General features: G+C 43.2%; 1 protein-coding gene across 2 annotated transcripts in view; it reads left to right on the top strand.

Moving 5' to 3' along the window:
- The window catches only part of znrf3 (zinc and ring finger 3), a 247536-nt gene that overhangs the window by 132191 nt on the left and 91906 nt on the right, over positions 1–23439 (top strand). For both annotated transcript variants that reach the window (XM_063034302.1, XM_063034301.1), the window contains exon 2: positions 2554–2679. In XM_063034302.1, the coding sequence (XP_062890372.1) occupies positions 2554–2679 (126 nt within the window). The remainder of the gene's footprint in view (positions 1–2553; positions 2680–23439) is intronic.

The following is a 23439-nucleotide window of genomic DNA, read 5'->3' as shown; positions in this document are numbered from 1 at the left end:
ATTTTGGTCAAGTTTAATAAGTGAGGTCGATCACCATTGCTGTAATCTTAACCAGCTCGCGCAAGCCCCTGCTTTGTAACCAAGGCCAAGCATTATTAGAGGTGGCATAAGTATTGTATATTCTGCTGTCAAATAGATAGTTTCCCCCTTGTTTGGCTTTCTAAACCAAATTTAATAACCGTCAGAAAGCCATTCGTCCTTTCTTGCACTGTAATGCAGGTCTGTTAGCAACAAGTTGACCAGAATAATAGGCAATCAATAAAAGATGCAGCATTTTGTTCATAAATTGAGTCCTTATCTGCTTCCATGAGTTTTTTTTTGACAATTTACCACGTCACCAGCAGGGCTGCAAATATAGGGGCACAGTGGCATGGTTGTAGAGCTCCTGCTGCACAGTGCCAGTGGTGTTGGGTGCTGTCTGCGTGGCATTTGCATGTTCTCCCTGTGAACTGCCTGGGTTCATTCCTCCGTGCACTCCAGTATAATCGCATATCCCAAAGACATGATAGTTGCTAGGCTGTTTCCCACTGTAAATTGCCCCCATTGTCATGGTGGGCAAAAGAATCCAGTGGAAGTTAAGAAAGTGACGAGAACTAATAACTAATAGGTAGTTGATGGTTAGTGAGGTGCTGATTACGTGCTGTATGTCTCTATGATTCTAAGTGTAGTAATGAACATTGGTGGAAGGGGTCCCCACAGTGAAGAAAGGAGGTAAAGGGCTTGCTCATTCTGAACATGAGATTTTGGGTATAGAGTGACATGTTTAATGTGAAGTTTACCCTTGATGTATATCAGTGCTAATGTGGTTGATGAAGTCGTCAAGATCTATTCATTGAGTTCCAATGGGAATTTACTTCTCCCAGTAGCAGATATTATTAAACTTACAGTATCCAATGTCAACATAGTATTGTGCAAAAGTGTTAGGTACATATATATCGCTGGGTATTTGCACAGTACTGTATTTGTTAACGTGGAACAGAGAGCAAGTTTGTAAATCTGGCAGGAGCAAAGGGTGCTGGGAATGACAAGGGTGGATTGCTGCGTGAGGGGTGTGGGAGAGGTGGCAGAGAGGGAGTGCCAGGGTCGGGGAATGGTGCGGGTTCAGACACACCAAGCCCTGAGAAGCCAGGCAAGGTCATTTTGATCCCAAACGATTGTTTTATTGATCATTACGGAATGTCTCTCTGGTGCTTCCCACCCTCTCCACTCCCTTCCCCTTTACCCAACCATGATTCCTCTCTCCCTGCTCTCTTCCCACTCTTAGTCCACAATACTGACCCCTGTCAGAATCAGGTTTATCATCACTCATATATGTCATGAAATTTGATTTTTTTTTTGCGGCAACAGTACAGTACAATACATAAAATTACGATACTGTGTAAGTCTTGGGCATGTTAGCTAAATGTATGAGCCGAAGATATTTGCACAGGACTGCATGAAAGAAAGAGAAAAGTGCGTTTATATAGCAGCATTCACAACGTGCTTTACTGCCAGAGGGGTTTGTTTTTGGAAGTGTGGCCATTGCTGTAAGGTAGGAAATGAGACAGTCAAAATTTCCCCAGCAATATCTGCAAACAGGAATGTGACTTGTAATCTGTAATCGGTAATTTGCTGGCCTGCTGCTAATTAGCCGGGACACTGAAGTGAATTCCTATGTTCTTAGTGTTAACAATGCAGGAATTTTTATATCCACTGATCTGAAGAGCCCTTGCAACAAGAACGTAACCACAGGCAACCTTGGGAGAGAGGAGTGAATGGGGAGGTGGGGTTAAGAGAAATGGCATATACTCTGATATGTGTTTCTGAATAAGTACATGTTTTTGAGATGGGGAGGCAGAATTAGATATAGTGAACATGAATAATAATTACATAACCACCCACTGACCAATCCATCGTATGTTTGAAATTTGATCTCGACAGTTCAGGGAGCTACACTGATGGAGGTGGTTGCTTCAAACCCAGTCCAAGCTAAAATTTCATACTGTCTGAACTAAATAATTCATCAAAGCAAGCATCTAACACAATAGGCATTTGTAGTTGTTTTATTTATCTCCCTATTCTGTTCTCCCTTCTGAGAGTTCCCCTCCCCCCATGCATCAACATAGAAGCTTATATTTTTACAGTGTATGACTGATCTGTCTATGACCTTTGAGAGAAATACAGGACAGCTGTAGCTCCAGGATGAAGAGACAGTCCTTACGGGTATTGTCCTCTCCGCTTTGGATAGCCTGCCTTTACTGGACTGTTTTCATATAATGGGATAGGGCAGCAGTCACTACCCAGGACAAAGATGTGTCTACCGTTCCCCCTGTGCTGAGCTGTGGTACAGTACACTGACTAACAGTGTATTCAGTTGTATCAGTGTAATAAATCCTAGGAATAATAACAACGTGCTTCCCTTGCTCTTTGGTGTTAAATGAAATAGATGTCAATGTACAAAATGAATAACAGACCTGCTCTGATAAGGAATTGAGGAAACATGTTGAATCAGCTGAGAGTGACCATATCATATAGCCTTGAACCTATTAACTTGTTATTGTTGTTCTTCCCCAGATGCACCCATTGGGACTATGCAACAACAATGATGAGGAGGACCTGTACGAGTATGGATGGGTGGGAGTGGTGAAGCTGGAACAACCGGAACTGGATCCCAAACCCTGCCTCACTGTGCTGGGCAAGGTAAGGCAGAGACCTCATCTACACAAGCTCACAGGGCTGGGTGTCAGTGTTTGTCTCTTTACCTTAACACTAAACCTGATGATTTAGCATGTTGGCTATAGTTAGAGATTGCCAAACATTCACTTTCTTTGGCATTGTGAGCAAACCAAGGAAAAGAAAATACTATGACAATTACAGAAAAGCATCAGGTTTTAGCACCTCTTATCTACTGTATATGAAATAGTGGAGGTGCAGGAAATTGGATATCAAGTGATGAATATTAATATTGTTCAGTTTTTGTAGCTAAGAGATGCTTCTGGACATGTATATCTGTTGTAAAATTAGCATGATATTTGTGCTCTTTTTGTAGTAGATTATGAATGCCAAAAGATGATGATAATAGTGTGTCAAAGGATGCACGAAGTCCATGGATTGCTTATGAATTCTCTGCTCCATCACCTGTTTGATCTTTCCGTTTGTTGTCGCTTCCTTCTGTTTTTGATATCTCATCTTCTCTGCATTATGACAGAACCTCAGTTAGTACATTTCACTAGTGTCTGCTATCTCGTATCAAGTTTCCTTGAGCATGCTGTTCACTTCTAGAGAGTTAGTCTCTGGTGTTACTAGGTAACATTTTTCTCTATTTCAATCTCTACTGCATTAATATTACCCTCAGGTTCTGGTGAGGTATCAATTTTGTTATCACTTTCGGTAAATATTAATACAAAATCATTAAGTAATATGATAGATATTCACTGTCCAGGGGCAGGCTATTTCTTCTTTGCCAAGCTCGTCTTTCTAACACAGCAGCTGAAACTTTTAGAGATCAAAGGGTTGTTTTGAATAAGTTAAGCTAACAGCTAATATTATTTGTTCAGCTTCCTGGCATAAACAGGAACCAGTCTACAGTTCTTAATGTAAATGGCAAACAATAATCAGCCTGAAATTGAAACAACAGCTTTGCAAACAAACAGCATTCTTTATGGAATACAAGTTGCAGGCCTACAGCACCCTAGGCTGACTGCTCAGGAGTTGCTGTGCAAGACAGTGATGCTAATTGATCTGTTACAAACCAGACAACACTGGCTAAGTTATTTAGTTCAAGGAAGCTTTCAGACCAGATAGATACTATTTTTTAGCACATCAAATAGCTAATCTGTTAATAGTTGGAAGGTTTGTGTGTTCAAGGAGTCAACTTCACAGCGTTAATTGTGAGAATCTAGGAATTATATCTCCAGAAGCTTTTATACCATTTGTGTAAAAAGTTAGCTTGAAAAAAATATCAAGTGTGTGAAGTCAACCAAGTGGCAAAAAATGGTAAATATAGAGAGCTGTCAGACTTGTTAGGAATGGTAAAGAACAGCAAGAAGATTCACAGAAAGATGGGGTGACTAGCATCCATTCCTCTGCCTTCAATTTCCACAATGGATGATATATTCATTTGGAACTCATTGCTATGTCTTTTAGCTTATAGGAATTGTACCTATTTTCTGGAAATCCTTTGTTTTAGAAATCATTTGTAATTTGGAAATCTTATACAATAGACACCTTCTATGAATTTTAGGTATGTTTTAAGAATTTTCTCTGGATTTAAACATGTATCACGAATGATAAACGAACTGTGTTTTTGAACTACAGTGTTAGGTGGAAGTATCTCAACTTTGGCAGGGAGGGGAGATGCCATCGCTCAAATCATGGGTATTAGCAGCTAAACTCTCTATGGAGGATAAACAGGGGAAGGAACTAGTCTTTGAAGTGCAGTGTAACCTTTAGTAAGATCTTCGCTTGAGGTCAGAACTTTGCAGTCAGCAAGCCCAATACCATCATGATAGTTATGCAATTTCTCTGTCATTACTTAAGAATGTAGCTTTCTCACCCTTTATCAGCTTGATTTCTCAATCATCTTGTTTCCACTTCTGGGAGTCATATGGGAACACAACAGCGGTAATTCTACAAGTCCCTCACTCTCTGCCTTGCCCATATCCCATGAATAAATAGCGAAGTAAAAAAAATCCAATTCCTCAACTATATTTTTTCTATAATAATGTGCAACTCCTAATCTCTACCGTAGTTTCTCACTGCCTCTTGTAGTTTGCTTGACTCTTTCCTCCCTTTCATAACTACCTCACCCTGGAATTCCGAACATCAGTTATCTCCCAGAACTTTCTTTGACTGTGGACTCACACCACCGGCAGTGCGATCTGAAGACTAGACTGAATATGTCTGTTGATGTATGGATGAACTGATTCTAAGGCTGGGGCAGATGACAAGGACCATCCCCCCTGATCTGTGAGGCCCTCTTAACAACACGGCTGTCTTGCATTCATGGCTTGTCAACTTCTTAAAGTGGCCACTATTTTTTATTATTATTTCCAGGACTGTCGATTTAAATACTTAAAAGATTACCTAAAGCCCATCTTGTACACATTTAATCCAATGAATTTGCAATCTTCTGAATATGAAATGGCTTTTAATGAAATTGATTTTTTTTCTTTTAAGGTCTATTGATCATGGTGAAAGTAGAGAGAAGCTAATTTTTCATATAACGACGGAGTAAAGTTTCCTAAATATCTTTTTACAGTTTTAACAATGTGAAAATGATGTTCATGTTTGCAGTGTTACTAACTGCTGATTGATGCCTGAAAGGCCAGTGAGAAGGAATTTGTATGCAGATCATGTACAGAGGGGAGAATGGGGCTGAATTAAAACCATGTTGATTGTCTATTACCCAGAGCTTGGCAACATTCAGATTCAATTAAAGTGCTGCCCCAATTCAATTCCACTCTGTAAACTGACGGACTTCAAAGAGTCTTAATCCCTCCATTCCAGTTTGTTTGAACTTGAGGAAAATAAATTCAAGGAGTCAGTATTCTTTTCCACCTTCTGTTCAGAGTTTCTCCTTCCACGAAATGTGCTCAGGCTCCCTCGAAACGCTCCCAGTGTTAACCTTCAAGGTACGAAGATGCAGGCTAATCTGTATAAATCTGCAGTGCTGCCGTGCAAATTTCTGAAGCACTCCACCCTCATTGAAGTCTTGTCAGCCAAGTATGTGGGTGTTACGACAAGGGTGTGCCCCTGTAATGCCTTGTGGAAAAACGCTGAAACACCTGAAGTGGGAGCTGGTGACCCCGGATGCAGACATTTATTTGTTGGCGCATCTGATGAAAACTTGCTGTGTTACCATTTACAGTGACCATGGTTGGTGGTAGCACTCTCTCCTGTGACTAGTAACTTGGGAAAGATGTCAGAGGGTGGTTTTTCACCAATGGAACTGCAATGCAAAAAGAGCCTGTGCCTTCAGGAAAGGAGGAAAGAATATAGAACAATGGAAATCACTTCTACTTGTTTTTTTTTTAATTTCACGGCACCACAAAGCTTACTACTTTGCTGCAGAAGCCAGATTCTGGCCTTACCCAACATCTGATTGAGCACAAGTCTCACCATGTTCCCCAAAGCACATGCACATCCTGACTGTTTTGTTTCCCTGCCTTTCAGTAATGTAGGACCACCAAAGCCTGATGCAGAACTTGAATTGAGATTAACCCAGTCACAGCAAAGGTCAAACGTGGGCATGTTGTAGACTTCTATGTTTCTGTTCTACATAAGTTTCCGGTATCATGTCTTAGTGACGTTGCGATTGTTGTTTAGTGGGAAGTAACTTTGGTGACAGATATTAGATCAATGAGAATGGGAGTGTTTTTCAACACCAGAGAAAGAGCTGGTATGCACCACAAGCAAATTCTGTGGTGTAAATCAAAAGACGTGCACTTGCAAATACTGCTTGGATACCTCACCGAGGTTAATGCAAAGAATGTCAGACGTATAGTGTGCGGTGTTTATACCAACTGTTTCTGCTCACATTAGGGCTATGATTTGTCAGTCATCGAACATAGTAATGAAGAGGTGATGAGTAGACATTTATTACATTGCTGTAATTCAGGCACATCAAACACCTGCCTCCTTTGTATATTTGTCATTCATAGGGTTTAAATTATTACTGCGTCTTTCAATGGGAAACAATGAATGGCTGGGAACCTCTGACTCCCTGGCTATTTTAACTTGTTGCAGGCTGGACCATAACCTGCCCAAGGGCCAGATAATCAGACTGGCACTGTGCCTGCAGATGCCACTTAAACACTATTGCATTCAGCATTCAGGCTCTCCGGGACTCCGGGAGAGAAAATCTGTCAAGTCTCATCAAGCCATCACAAATAGCTGCTGAACACTATTGACACATCACTGGTGAGATTGGGGAATGGGGAAGGAAAATTCTGGAGGTTTAACTTCCTGGGGTAGGCACTCCTACAACAGTAACTAGACATGCACTCAAATCATCGAGGCATAAAAGGTCCACAGGCTTAATTTTTCCAATAAGACAGGTAAGTACAATATTTGGCATAGACATGGTGGGTTAGAGGGCATGTTTCTGTGCTGTAACACCAACAGACTCTTCAAATCCCCCTTGCCTGTTGGCTTCACTTGAGCTACCATGGCCACTGCTGACTCTGGTCACTAGCTGGGGTGGTCCTCACTTTTAGCTGATGATGCAGACCATACCTCATAAACTAGAGCTGTCCAATATGCATCTTTCCCAACTGACTTCAATTAAAATAAAAGTTGGGAACAATAAATCAGGAGTGTTTTATCAGAGAGTTACAATATTGATATTGGTCATGTTGCAATATTGCCTCAGAATAAAACCACCCCTCATTATGTCATATTAAGTAGGAAAAAAAAGTGTCTTTATAATTGGATCAGATTTACTATCTCTGAGACATGTGAAATTTGTTATTTGTGACAGCAGTGCAGCGCATTACACAGAAAAATTACTATATGTTACAAAGAAAAAAATAGTAGATGGCGGGACTGTCATATGTCGAAAGATTGGAGCGACTGGGCTTGTATACTCTGGAATTTAGAAGGCTGAGAGGGGATCTTATTGAAACATATAAGATTATTAAGGGATTGGACACGCTGGAGGCAGGAAGCATGTTCCCGCTGATGGGTGAGTCCAGAACCAGAGGCCACAGTTTAAGAATAAGGGGTAGGCCATTTAGAACGGAGTTGAGGAAAAACTTTTTCATCCTGGTGGATATGTGAAATGCCCTGCCCCAGAAGGCTGTGGAGGCCAAGTCTCAGGGCGCTTTCAAGAAAGAGATGGATAGAGCTCTTAAAGATAGCAGAATCAAAGGTTATGGGGATAAGGCAGGAACTGGATACTAATTGTGGATGATCAGCCATGATCATAGTGAATGGCAGTGCTGGCTCAAAGGGCCAAATTGCCTGCTCCTGCACCTGTTGTCTATAATGCAAAAGAGGAATGGTGTGGTGGTCTTCATGGACCATTCAGAAATCTGATTCCTGAGGGGTAGAAACAGTTTCTGATACATTGAGTGTAGGTCTTCCTGTTCCTGTACCTGCTTCTGGATGTTAACAACAAGAAGAGGCCATGTTCTGATGCTGAGGTTACTTAATGATGGATGCCACTTTCTTGAGCCACTGCCTTTTGAAGATATCTTCAATGGTGGGGGGACCTTGCACTGGTGATGGAGCTGGTTGAGTCTACACCCTCTGCAACTTCTTGTGATCCAATGCATTGGAGCAAACAGTGATGCAACCAGTCAGAACGCTGTCCACTGAGACAAAATGGTGGCACAGAAGGTTAGAAACTGTTCGCAGATTATAGCGCACACCACAATCCCGCAGTTAAAGGCCAGTTGCTTTGTCTTAAGGGCTTTGTAGGCGGAAGAGAAGGAATGGCTATTGGTTCCAGGAAAGCTCCCTGTGTCTTTCTAGTGGTACCCTGAGATCTTTAGCCTGATTGTCAGAACAGGGCAAGAGAGCACGATGCAGGTGATTTTCTGAGCTATTATATGCAAAAAGAGAATGCCAGACCACAGCACAGAGCTGTTAAACCCTACAACACTGGCATGACATCGTGCATTTTAATCAGCTGGGTATTCAAGAGTCCGTGAATCTGAATCGATTTTGATGAGGACGTGGATGCAAAGACAAATTTGCATATTATCAGAATATTGTGTACAAAGTAAGGGGAAAAATGGAACTGAAGAGCCACTCAGCCATAGAGAAGACACAAGGGGCTTTTGGTCCTACACTCTAGGCTGTTGAACTTTACCCAGTCACTTGCTCCAGTAGAACCCTACTTTGTTGGCACATGCCCATGATCCTTCTTAGTGCGGTGTTAGAAAGGAAGCTAATCACGGGATTTCATGAATTTCGGCAAAGCCACACCTTTTTTTTTGAACAAGCAACATTTGACCAAGTTAGAGGCAACCTTGAATGAAACCAGGCATCTCAAAGTGTCATCCTTGTTAGTTGGAATGCTGAGGCAAATTTATGCTTCTGCTATCTTACTTCAGGAAGGTGTGGTTAGCTTTCTATAAACAACACACAAAGCTCCAGGTGTTTGGTGTTTAAGAGTAATGCATTCTGCTGAACAGCTCTTCCCAGGTCCAAGGCTTAGTCAGGCAGGAGAACAATTGAATATATTGACTTACATCATCACGACCTGAAATAAAAGGCACCAGTTTTCAGTTTCAAGCATCATATTGGGCCAGCATTTTATTCAACACATTGTACATTTAGTGGCCACTTTATTAGGTATACATTAATGCAAATATCTAATTAGTGAATCATTTGGTAGCAACTCACTATGTAAAAACATGTAGTTGTTGTTCAGACCAAATATCAGATTGGGGAAGAAATGGGACTTTGACCATGGTGTAAGACGTGGTAGTTTGAGTATTCCAAAAAACTGCAAATCTCTTGGGATTTTCATGCACAACAGTGGCTACACTGTAGATATGAGAGACAAATAATACCCAGTGCGTGGCAGTTCTGTGGGCAAAAACTTCATGCTAATGAGAGGTCAGAGAGAATGGCCAGACTTTCAAGCTGACAAGAAGGCAACGGTAACTCAGATAACCACGCATTACAACGGTGGTGTGCAGAAGAGCATCTCTGAACGCACAGCAGGTTGAACTTTGACGTGGATGGGCTACAGCAGCAGAAGACCACGAACATACATTCAGAAGGTCCCTAAAAAAAAGTGGCCATTGAGTGTATTGTGCATGTAGGGTAGAGTTTCCACAAAATTATCTCCACCTCCACAGTAAAACCTGTGGAGAAATTGCCAGAATGACTGAGCTCATTTTTGCTGTGTGACCTGCAGATGCTGTTTCAAAATTATGATGTCAGAATGGGAAAACCCTTGGGATAGTTTCTGACAGATTAATTTTATGTGGGCATGCGTTTTGTCCTGTTCACTCATTTTTCTCCCCTCTATATATTTCTCGGGATATTGGATGAGATTGTCGGTGGTGAGGGTGTGGGGGGTCTCCACTGCTTTTCCCACATCAATTTATATTGTCCAGGATTACATTAGGGTTGGTCATTTAAAGCTCTGGAGGATTTATAAGTTTCAGTGAGCGGGCTGAACATCAGAGAACCACATCAATCACTGATAATTGCTAGATCACGTCTTACTCCGTGGACAAAAAATTCTGGCTGGTGAATTCTTACTTGGAGCTTTGTATGTTTAGGCTGATTAAGGGGACATCTGTGTGCTTAACTCTCCCTCGACCCCTCTTGCATCCTGAACCCTGAACGTACTTGCATTAGTAGCAGTTCCAGCTCACAATGCAATATGACTGAGTGACCGTGATCGATTGACTACAGTGTTGGTTCAGAACCTGTTTAGTGTAAGTTTCCAAATTATAGACCAAAAGGTACATACTTTCACAATTGACCATAACAATAAGGAAACAGCAACGTGCACTGATATAGCACTGTCCCCATGGGAAAGTGCGATATAGACACCAATAGAGGAAACACTAACGTTAGGTGTAAGAGCTTTGCTCAAGCAAGAAGGCTTTAAAGAGGGAAGGGTGGAGTGATAGAAACATTTGGGAATTCATTGCAGAGTTTAGGGTCCAGGCTGACATGAAGAATAGGTTCAAAGGTACATTTAATGTCAGAGAAATGTATACAATATACATCCTGAAATGCTTTTTCTTCGCAACCATCCACGAAAACAGAGGAGTGTGCCCCAAGAATGAATGACAGTTAAATGTTAGAACCCCAAAGTCCTCCCCCCCAGCTCCCCTCCCTCCCACGTGTAAGCAGCAGCAAGCAACAATCTCCCTCCCCTCACCGGCAAAAATAAAGGGCACCCGCTACCAGCACTCAAGCGTGAGCAAAGCAATAGCAAAGACACAGACTTGCAGTTACCCCAAAGACTACATTGCTCACCGGATAATTCGACATGCTGCAGGCTCTCCTATTAAGGGAGAAAGGGGTGACTCCATTTTCCAGCAAGCGGGAAGACATAACGAACAACTCGCTGGTTTACGACGTCAAAATCTAATCACACCATTTGCAGGTTTCGTTTGATCAGAGATCTCTAGCTGTTCTCGAGCCAAATGCAGACTATGTTTTATTAATAACTTGTTACTCTTCAAGCATTGAGATGTAATAAGAGGTGATGCTTTAAGTTGTGTGGCACCTTAAAAACCTTTTTGAAGGAGAGAAACAGTCCCTTTGAGCATAAAGGGAAAGGACTGGAGGATTGGCTCAGTGTTAATACTCTACCCTGGGTAGCACAGTGCTGTCCTGCCCCATTTGCAGTGCCCCTGTCCTTAAGTGTTGGCAAGCATAACAGCGCCAGGGTTACCCATAATTTTCCCAGGAACACCATTTGCTAATGCCTGTTGGAGTGTTGTCATGAAGTGGTGGGAGGAGAGGGTAAGAATAGCAGGGCACTGAGGACTATGAAAGAACAGAGGGGTCTGGGAATACAGATGTATAAATCCTGAAAGTGGCGTCACAGGTAGATAGGGTTGTAAAGAGAGTTTTCAGCACACTGGCCTTCATAAATCAATGTATTGAGTACAGGAGTTGGGGTGTGATGTTTAAATTGAATAAGACAGTGGTGAGGCCTAATTTTGGAGTAATATGTGCAGTTTTGGTCACTGACTATAGGAAAGATATCGTTAAGATTGAAGGAGTGCAGAGAAAGTTTAGAAGGATTTGGCAAGACTTCAGGACTTGAGTTATAGGGAAGTGTTGAATAGGATAGGATTTTATTTCCTGGAGCATAGGAGAATGAGAGGAGACTTGATAGGAGTATATAATATTATGAGGGTATAGACTGGGTAAATGCAAGGAGGCTTTTTTCCACTGAGGTTGGGTGAGACTGAAATTAGAGTTTATAGGTTAAGTGTGAATGGTGAAATATGTGAGGGGAACATGAGGGGGACCCTCTTCATTCGGAGGGTGGAATGAGTCACCAGTGACAGTGGTGGATGCGGATTCGATGTCAGAGGTTTGGATAAGTACATGGGTAGGAGGGTGATGGAGAGCTAGGCTCAAGGTGCAGGTTGATGGGACTAGGCAAACTATTATTTTGGCATGGACTCGATGGCCCGAAGAGGGTGTTCCATGACTCTAGGAGAGAAGTTGGATGGCCCATGTGGTGCCCCTTGAATGGGAAGGTTGGGTGGTTTTCTGCATCACTGTGTGGTGAGGTTACATGATCTTATTTGCAATTCAGTGAACCTATATCATCAAGGGATGTATTGAACATCTTTACCAACTAGAGAATCGAATTGTTGGCTTCGGGAAGGGGACAGAGGGTAAACATACACCAGTCTACATTCGGGGGGGGGGGGCGGAATTGGTGGTGGAGAGGGTCAGCAGCTTTAAATTCCTGGGCATTAACACATCTGATGTCCTGTTCTGGCGCAATACATTGGTGTAATTACAAGGAAGGCACTACCATCTTCCCTTTCTTAGAAGATTAAGGAGATAAAACATGTCACTGAAAACTCAAACAATCTTTTACTGATACACTGTTCAAAGTATCCTGTCTGGTTTCAGCGTGGTCTGGTACAGCAATCCAAATCCACAGCAAAGGAAGAAGCTGAGGAGAGTAGCGTACTCAACCCAGTAGATCACCGGCACAGTCCTCCCCAGCATCAGTAGTATCTACGTGGTGCACTGCCTCAAAAAGGCAACATCTACCATCAAAGATTCCCGGCATCCCGGCCACACCATCTTCTTGCAGCTACCACCGGGCAGGTTAACAGAAAATTTGGAAGTTGCACACCAGCAGGTTCAAGAACATTCAACCATTGGATTATTGAACCAACCTGCACAACCCCAATCCCTGTTTCTGTATAGCAACACCATGACCACTTTACGCTACTGTGGACTTTTTTTTGTTCTAATTGTGTTCGTTCTTACGTAATTTATATTTAATTTATGTTTCCTTGTGAATGCTGTGTGCCTGTGGTGGTGCTGTTAGTAAGCTTTTCATTGTACCTGTGTACACATGTCCTCGAGCAGGTGATGGCCAAATCAGCTTTGATTTGACACCTTTTTGGGTTCATTGTTCCTTTGGATGATGACGGGGATACACTATGCACAACAAGGCAACTCTGCGCCACAGTGTTGGAAGAACGGAGCCCGTGCGTGTACGTTTTATTGTCCTATGCGGATAGCCTGTGGAATTGCTGTCTGGATTTTCCTAGCAGCGCACCTTTGACTTTTGCTGGCTGGGTGCAGCTTTTCCTGGCTGTTCCTCCTTCTGCGTGCCAGTGTCCCCGAACCGACCAGCTCCCAGGATGGGAACCCACTGAGCCGGTCGCCATGGTCACTGGGAAGCTCTTAATGCCATGTGGTTCCATGTGAGCTATTCCCTTGCAGAATGACTTGGCTTTGAGACTGGAGTACAATGAGTATTATTAAACCTCGCTTCTTGTGCATCAAAGCAGAGCCTTTTTCTAAGCTTTACCACTAAGGAGCAGATCATTTTAAGAGGCCAAAAATAAAAAAAATGCCTCCCAACCTGCTAGTGAGGGAGTTTTGAGCACACTGATCTTTTTGATAAAAAATCATCAACAGTTAACATAAGATGAGCAGTTAACACCTACACAAAGGACGGGTTCTTGAGGGGCAGCAGGGGTGGTGGGGGGGGATGAAATTCCCCTTTTTCAGCTTGATTGTCTCTGAAATAAAAACCTGAAGTCCAAGAATGCACTCTGTGGGGATGAAGCATAAGATATTTAAAATCCTCCAGTGCTTCAAAGTCTGTGTGTGAACCAGCAGCCAGAAGAGAAGGGATCCATTCCGTGGCCTCTAGCTGGGAGCTGGACAGCAGTAAATGATATCAGAGAGTTGGTGCCACTTTGATGTGGAAACCAGGGGGTTTTTCTCATTCTTCCACTGTGCCCCAAGCTTTGTCCTGCTCTAGGCTCTCTTGCTGTGACATCCTGTGGTGATTGGGCTTGCTTATTCATCCCGAGCCTTGGTGGTTACAGGCCTTTTTCTTTTTGTCCCAGGAACGGATTCCCTTAAAGGGGAGAGGGGAGGGGATGGGGATACTTTTATTGGGGGGGGGAGGGGGATGGAGGAGGATAGCTGCGTTTGTTTGGTGTGTCATTGTGATGCAGAGAGCAGCGTGCTGCTCAGCTGTGACCTGTGAGGCCTGAGTTAATGTGTGAAGAGACCATTTTGAAGTTGGTTCCACACACCTGGCTCAGTGGGAAATTGGGGGGTGGGGGGACTACTTGCCATGACTCCAAATGGATTTTTAAAATTCTGCAGGGCCTCTTTGATAACAGACTGTGTCTGTATTAAAAATAAGAGCGGCATCTTAAAATGTTTTGATTCTAATCTGTGTGCATTTGCTCAGAGCTGTTGCCAGTTGTTTAAGTGTTCTTAATAATTAACATGCATTTGGCTTGACCACGTAGAAGACATCGATCCTTTTAACTGTCTCCACCGCATTTCCTGCCAAAGCATCTGAGAAAACAACCGCTTAACCATATAGTTACTGCACCAAGATGGCCTTTCAGCCGAGGAAGCCTATGCTGACCATCAGTTCATATCGGCTGTTTAATGCAGTGATCAGATTCCAGCTCCTTCTCAAACCTCATCCACCTCATTTTCCCTTTAGACACTCCAGAGGTGAAAACTGTAACGTTTCTGGAATCTTTACCTGCCAGTCTGTCAGGGTCATCCACTGTATCCGATGCTCCTGGTGTGGTCTCCTCTACATTGGTGAGGCCCAGTGTAGACCAGGGGACCACTTTGTCGAACACCTTCACTCCGTCCGTCAGCAAGCAGGATTTTTCGGTGGCCACCCATTTTTAATTTCATTGCCCATTCCCATCCGGGTATGTTGGTCCACATCCTCCTCTGCTGGCATGATGAGGTCACTCACAGCTTGGAGGAGCAGCAGCTCATATTCTGTCTGAGTAGTCTCCAACCTGATGGCATGAACATCCAATAATCACCTGCCTATCACCTCCATCTGGTGCCTCTCCTCCTTTTTCTTCTCCCTTGGTCCACTCTCCTCTCCTATCAGATTCCTTCTTCTTCAGCCTTTTCCGCCTGTCACCTCCCAGCTTCTCACTTCATACCCCCCTCTCCCACCCACCTGGCTTCACCTATCACCTTCTATTCCTTTACCTCCCCCCCCCCCCCATCTTTGCATTCTAGCTTCTTTCCCTTGTCCTGACAAAGGGCTCGGCTCAAACTGTCAGCTCGTCATTCCCCTCCATAGATGCTGCCTGACCTGCTGAGTTCCTCCAGCACTTTGTGTGCGCTACGCTGAGTTTCGAGCATTTGCAGAATCTCTTGTGTTTATCATTTCTGGACCATGCTAACACAGCAGTGTTGCTGATTTGACCCTCATTCATTCAGTGGAAACACATTTCAACAGCAGTGTCTTTTTTTTCCAGTTGAATGTGTACTTGCTGAGTCTGATGTCTACTCACACTTCCTGTTTGCACAACCTGACATCCTGGTGTCAGACATCTTGCTTGTGTGCCATTAGCGTCTTGTAAAAATTTTTTTGCAACTGCTTCTTTTCGCGATCTTACCTTTTGAAATGCTTCAGACGCTGGAAATGTTGCCTCAGCACAAACTTCAAGATTGATGTGCAGCTGTTGATGGAAGGCACCTGACCTGGAACTGATAACGTTGCCAGATATTCTGTCCCCCCACAGGATGAGACTTTAACACATATCAATCCACCCACTCAAACCTATTGTGAAGCAGTCATTGGCCGTATGTGGTCCTTGAACAGCCTGTGGACCAGAGGGAAAATTCCCTCAATGTGCTGGGAGGGATTGGAACTATTTGTGGAGCTGTTAGTCCAGAGCTCCAGTGATCCAGGTTCAGTATTAACTTCCAGTGCTGCAGATCATAAACTTGAGAGAGTCTGCAGATGCTCTAAATCCGGAGTAATATATACAAAATGGTAGAGGAACTCAGCAGGTCAGACAGCATCTATGGAGAGGAATGAACAGTCAACGTTTCAGGCAGAGACCCTGTATCAGGAATCTTCACCAGGACCTTCATCCTAATGAAGTGTCACAGCCTGAAATAACAATTGTTTATTCCTCTTCATAGGCACTGTCTGACCTGTTGAGTTCCTCCACCATTTTGTACGTGTTACTCCCATGATGTAAGTTTTCATTGTAGCCGCATGGTTTCCTCTTGAAGCTGCGTTTCCTTCCACGCCCCCAAAACACGCAGATTAGTCTGTTTGTTGCCCACCATTTGGAAAATGGGAAGAGGAAAGTAGGTCTGGTTGAATTTGTACTGATTGTTCGCACAGACGTGCCACGCTGGAAGGCCGTCTTGGTGTTGCAACTATATGAATAAGCAGTTTTTTGGTCAGGAGCTTTGGCAGGCACTAGAGAATAAGATGGAGGACCAGGAATTGCTCATTTGATACTCCGAGCCTTCTCTGTTATATACTGTCTGATCTCTACTGCAGCTCAGCAGTCACTCCCGATCCATAGATACCAGAGTTACCCTACTATCCAAAACTCTGTTACTATCTGTCTTGAATGTATTAATGACATCCTCTAGACACCAAGGGTTCCCGGTTGGGAACCCCTTCTCGAGAGGAATGCCTCAAAAATTCCCAACTATGCAGAGCGCTGAAATTTCTCCCTACATCATCCTCAAATCATTAGGCACTTTCTGTTTGTCCCTGGTGCCTGGTGCTGGTCTTTCCAGCCAATAGGAACATATTGCCAGTACTTATTTTTATCAGGGATATTGAGATTGTTTTTTTTTTAATACAGTCTTCCAAAATGCCTGGGAATATGGACCTTGATTACTGATCTTCCCTCACTGGACAATCCTGTAATCTGAAATCTATTCTGATGATATTCCTTGAAAAAGGTCTCCACCCTATAAATCTGTATACACAACACTCTTTTCTCATGTGCCCAACAGATACTGGCTAGTGGATTGAAGCTTTGTGGGTTTCTGGGTTGCACAGGAAATTTGTTACAGCATTTGATTATTTAGAGATGCAGCGTGATAGCAAGTTCTTCTGGCTCAACAAAGCCGCACCACCCAATTACACCCATGTGCCAGGTAACCCATTAACTGGTACGCCTTTGGAATCTGTTGAGTCAGTCCACACGGTCATGGGGACTGCAGACAGCGGCAGAATTGAACCCAGGTTGCTGATCCAGTTTCAGCATTAGCCTAACCAACACGCTACTCTTTCCAGGCAGTGGATTGGATTTGCAATTTCTGCAGCAGTATTCCCTGTGTAGGACTTCTGTAGAGCACTTTCCAGGAAAGTGAGTAACTTAGAAACATCGGAAGTTAGGAACAGGTTTAGGCCATCTGATTCTTTCACATGATCACAACTGATCCTTTATCTCAGTACCATGTGTCTGCACTCTTCCCATACCTAATACCCTTTAAAGCCTTTTTGTAGTCAGAAATGCATCTTCCTCCTTCATAGATATTGTGTCATTCAGTCTTGCTGTCTCCTATGGTCATCAAATGATCTGAGGAATGTCTATCATTGGGCACTCTCAGAACAGTCATGTTTTCATAGTGTTACTTCAGGAGCTAGTCATAGCCCTCTGCCTTGCCAATCTCTGCTTTTAGTTTACCCAATAGAATTTTTTACAATTTACTTTTATTTTTCTCACCGTATACCTCTCCTGTTTCTGTTCATGTTGATCTATTCTTGGTCACCCATTGCCGAACTCAAAGATCCACTCTTCATCAACGTTATTGGAGACATCATGCATTCTTTAATCTAATATTACCTGTAATTTTTCTAATTAGCCATGGCTTAATGATTTTCCCAGGCTGGGTTGGTTCCATAGGTAATATACTGCATATTCTTTGCAAGTTATGAATTATTTAACCAGTATCAAGAGTTCTGTAATTTAAACTAGTTTTCTAATCTACATTAATGATGCACTTTTCTTCCAGCTGGTTTGGACTTTACTAAATCACTAATAATATCAATCTATAGTTCTATCATATGCTTCCTCTGAACAACTTTCCTGGTTAATCCTCTTCCATAAGCACACTGATGCAGAAAGCTATTCTGAGCAATTGCTGACTTTGCTGAGTGGATATCTATAACCCATTGAGCTTTGCAGCAAAAATTTCCTACATTGTGTTTTACCCGAACCATTGATATTTCTTTTCACCTGTATTTTATATACTAAATGAATTGAACACCTCTGGTTCTGAATTCTAGAGCAGTTTCACAATTATATGTTACTGGATTACAAGTACAGTGACTTTAATGAAGGACAAGTTATTTCATTTAGGTTACTCCCCAAAACTTTCTGTCCTTTGTTGTTTCTTAAGCCTGATTTATACTTGTGCGTACAGGCTACGCCGTAGGCCTGATATATACTTCTGCTTAGCCCTACGCCGTAGCGAGCATGCGTTGTAGTGTCTGCGTCGCTGTGCAGTTCACCGCCAAAACGCTAGTTGGCGGTGGGGTTTCTATGCCATTGTGTTGAGTTTCTTCATGAGAGACATGGACGGGGAAATGCATTTCAAATATTTTTGGATGTCGGCAGGTAGATTTGATGATTTGGCTTATCATCTCCAACCATTTATTTCGCATTAGTGTACAGACATGGCGGAGTGAAGCAACCGGAAATGCATAGGAGGAAATGTGATGCTACAAAGCGGACCAATCACAGTTGTTGCGGTCTGTGTTGCTGCGATGCGTGAGTTACTTTTTTGGGGAGGTGCATGTCACCATACGGTGTAGGGTACGCGGTACCTACGGTGTACACTTGATGCACAAGTATAAATCAGGCTTTAGCCTACACCTTATCTTTACGTTATCCTGTACTACCCCAGCCATCTATTATTTTTCTCATCTACAAATCATTTATTCCAGAAAACATTGTTCCAAATTAGTCACTACAAAACATCTCTTTAGACATTATTAAGAGAAAGATGTTTTTTTTCCTCTCTGTAGTGTTTATTCGTCTGGAATGATCATTGTCAATACCTGAGTGGTTCTCTTACAGTGGAGATGAGAGTCAGAAACTTAAGACTGGGAAGGCCCAGGTTTTCCATGACTGGTTACCAGAACACTGTGGGCAGCTTCTTGCCAATAAGAAAACAAAAACACTTTTAAAATGAATTCACCTTCTTTGGCCTCTGTTACAACAGCATTCTTTGCCAGCAGTTTGGGTCTGTTGATGAAACTGCACCACAGCTTCCCAGCACGGCCTTGGGCTAAAATTGCAGGCAAACTCCAATGATGTTATCATTATCCGTTCACTATGTTTAAGGAAAGACCCTGCTGTCCTTCTGCTGAATCTCTCCTCTCTCTCCCCCCCTCTTTGCCCCCTCTCTCCCCTCTCTCCTCCTCCCCCTCCCCTCCCCCTCCCCCTCTCCCCTCTCCCCCCTCCCTCTCTCCCTCCCCCCCTCACTCCCTCTATACCATTCTCTCCTCTTTCCCTCCCTCTTTCCTTTTCACAAGCCCAGACTGATGTCACAGCTCACAGGAAAGGTGTGGTAATTTGGTAACAGCTGAGTCAATTTCTTGCTTTATGCTTGGCTTTTTCCAGCAAGAAGAGCCTATTACCCAACCCATTTTTCCCTCCAGGAGTTAACTGTGGCGACCCTGGTATTGTCCCCACTGATCGATGCATACTGACATATTTTGGCCATTGCCAAGGCAGTAGATTTTAGCTGGGGCTATCCTTGGTCATCTCATTTCCTCTTTTAAAGGACTTGAAGACTGTTCTGCTGATAATCATGTTGCATTGATGCCCAAAGGCAGCTATTAGTCAAACCTCCCCTCAGACCGGTCCACTGTGGCAAACTGTTAAACAGTTACTAACATCTATTAGCAGCCCTCTGCGATGTTCCATGTGCGAAGCTATCACATGATCCATCAAAGAGCAGAGAAGCACTGCAGACCATCCAGAAGTGATCGAAAAACCCAGGCTAATCGTGCGATGTTTGGGCTGGAATGGAGCCAGCTTTCTGCTGGCTGTGTCCTTTGATGTGCACAGTACAAGGCTCTATTTCTGTTGTTTGGGAAGGACCTTTAGGATTCCAGCCAACTGTTCACTTTGGCATTAATAATGAAATGGTTCTCCAGAGCAGCCTGCATCTTGCGAAAGAAAACCCGCAAGTCTGGGTTCGATTCCTGCTCTTGCTCAGCAACAGAGCAAAGGGAACAGAGGTACAATCTGCACTGTTGGCTAATAAAGTTCCCTTCCTTCCCTGCTTTCCCTCATACAAATTGAATCAAATAGTATGTTTTGAAAATTTCTATCCTGAACGGTTAATGTGGGCTGAACAGCATCAGGTGCACTGTAAGGCTGCTGGTGGAATTCATTGATGGCCAGGGCTATAAAATTGATCAACCTGAAACCAATAAGAGCTCAGAAATTCCCAAAATATTCCTGTGTGACTCCACAAAGGTAAGTTTTTTTTGTCACCTCCACTTGTACACTGGCCCCCACAACCCCATTTGGTCCCAATTTTCTATTCTGCTTGTAAACACAATGAATAAAAACTATTTTTAGACATTCTTTTCAATGTCCTCATTCATCCCCCAGGCCCCCTTCACTCCCAGCCTTATAAACCCAAGCCCTAGTTTGGGTGTAAGCTATTTTTTATCTCTTTTTTTTCTGATTTTGTCTGTTTGATTCACAATCACAAACTACTCAATGATTTCTTCTCTGAAATAGAAGTGCCCAACTATAAGGTCGGGATGGGTTCAGTTTTGGGAGCCACGTTGTCAAATAGCTTCCAAGCTATAAAATGCTGCAGATGCAGAAAATCAGAAATAAAGGCAGACAATGCTGGAAACACTCCAAAGCATTCTCCGTCTCTCCCCCCCTCCCCCTCATCTGTCTGTCTCTCTCTCCCTCCCTCCCCCCCTCTCTTTCTCACACCCTCTCTCAATCTCTCTCACTCTCACCAGACATTGAGTAATTTCTAACATTTTGACTTTGCTCAGGTAATCTCTTGTATTAGCTCCTATTTCCAGGATTGGCTTGGAAACTCCAGGAATTAAAGCTCACAAACTGGAGAAAAAGTTTGGGAGGAATGTATTTTTGTTACATTTTCTGGTTTAATCCTGACCTCCAGGGCTCTGGGTGTGGAGTTTGAATGTTTTTGTTATGACTGCTTGGGTTTCTTCTGGATGCTGGTGTTTCCTCCCACTTTCTCAGGACACGTGGGTTGATAGGTGAATTGGCCATGGTAAATTCCTCCAGTGTGTTGGCAGGTGGTTGAATCCAGGGAAATTTTTTGGGAATGTGGGGAAAACAAAATGGGAATAGTGCAGGATTAGTGTCAATGGTAGTTAGATGGTTGGTGCAGAGGGCCAAATCCATGCTGCAGATAAGAGACGAACAACTCAAGAATGCTAGAAAGGACAACCTAACCCAACAGAAATTCACATACAAAGACTATTTTATGCACATTTTAATGCCATAATGTGATCGTTTCATGCTGTTGAGACTATGGTTTGAATTGCTTCTTTCAGTGAGAGTGGGGGTAAGAAACAACGCAATAAAAAACCAGTTCAGAGGTCCTGAAAATTTATTTTGGTCCTATAGAGAAGGATTACGAGCATAAGATATACTGTAGGAGCAGAATTAGGCCATTTAGCCCATCAAGTCTGCTCCACCATTTCATCATGGCTGATCCATTTTTCCTCTCAGTCCCAATCTCCTGCCTTCCCCCCCATATCCCTTCATCCCCTGACCAATCAAGAACCTGTCAGCCTCCGCCTTAAATGTACATAAAGACTTCGCCTCCACAGCTGCCTGTAGCAAAGAATTACAGAGATTCACCACTCTCTGGCTATAGAAATCCTTCCTCATCTCCGTTCTAAAAGGACACCCCTTTATTCTGAGACTGTGTTCTCTGGTCTTAGGCTGTCCCACCATAGGAAACATCCTGTCCACATCCACTCTATCAAGGCCTTTCACCATTTGATAGGTTTCAATGAGGTCAAACCTCATTCTTCTGAATTCTACTGAATACAGCTCTTCATATGATTAGCCATTCAATACTGTGAACCTCCTTTGAACGCTGTCCAGTTTCGGCACATTCTTCCTAAGATAAGGGGCCTAAAATTGCTCACAACATTCCAAGTGAGGCCTCATCAGTGCTTTATAAAATCTCAACATTACATCCTGCTTTTATATTCTAGTCCTCTTGAAATGAATGTTAACATTGCATTTGCCTTCCTCACCACTGACTCAACCTGCAAGTTAACCTTTAGGGAATCCTTTACAAGGGCTCCTAAGTCCCTTTGCATCTCAGTTTTTTGTATTTTCTCTCCATTTAAAAATAGTCAACCCATTCATTTCTTCTACAAAAGTGCATGACCATTCACTTCCCGACACTGTATACCATCTGTCACTTCTTTGCCCATTCTCCTAATCTGTCTAAGTTCTTCTGTACCATCTCTACTTCCTCAAAACTACCTACCTATCTTTATATCATCTGCAATATTTGTACAAAGCAATCAATTCCATTGTCCAAATCATTGACGTATAATGTAAAAAGAATCGGTCCCAACACAGACCCTTGTGGAACACCACTCATCATCGGCAGTCATCCAGACCAGCCCGAAAAGGCTTCCTTTATTCCCAGTATTTGCCTCCAGCCAATCAGCCACTGCTTTACCCATGCTAGAATCTTTCCTGTAATATCATAGGCTTGTAGCTTGTTAAGCCACCTTATGTGTGGCACCTTGTCAAAGGCCTTCTGAAAATCCAAGTATTCAATATCAAGTGATTCTCCTTTGTCTATCCTGCTGGTTATTTTTTCCAAGGAATTCCATCAGATGTGTCAGGCAAGATTTTCCCCTGAGCAACTCCTTAATACAGTTTGTTAGAAGCTCCAGCTGGATATGCACTTCTCGAAGTTGTATTTGTCGGGTTCACTGGTGGTCTCCCTGCCTTCCCACATCCCACAAGAGGAGCATTGCACTATCCTGCCTGGCAGCTCTGCTCTTCTAGCTGAGCAGATATAAAGAAGGGGGGGGGGGGGAGTTTGAGCCTTTCTTTCCTTTGTTTTGTCTGACTGAAGCCTCGAAGAGCTAAAGCCTTAAGATCACCACTCTGACTCTGGCCATGCAGAAGACTGCTGCAATGATGGCTGCTTTGCTTGCCCCTGCCTTCCTTTAATTTTCTCCTACTTATCAATCCCAAACACTGATTGGTCGCTGGTCAAAGCTGTTTTTCACTACTGCTGCCTTTTATCATTGGGCAGGGACCCTGACCGAAGTCCCCTCCTCTCCAAACTTCCAATGTCCGGATTGACCGCTGGTTAAAGCTCTTTTTCAGATTAAGTAGCAGGAACGTTTGCGTTGAACTACGAACTACTTCCAGCACCAAATCTTTTGCGGTTGAGATAGCCACAAGTCAGAAGTGAAGGAGGGAGGAGGAAGTGAGGAAGGCAGGACTATTCCACTATTCCCAGCAA

The sequence above is a fragment of the Mobula hypostoma genome, chromosome 27 (assembly GCF_963921235.1).
Source record: "Mobula hypostoma chromosome 27, sMobHyp1.1, whole genome shotgun sequence".
NCBI lineage: Eukaryota > Metazoa > Chordata > Chondrichthyes > Myliobatiformes > Myliobatidae > Mobula > Mobula hypostoma.
The sequence above is the reverse complement of the archived record's forward strand: the minus strand, read 5'-3'. Positions and strand labels throughout refer to the sequence as shown.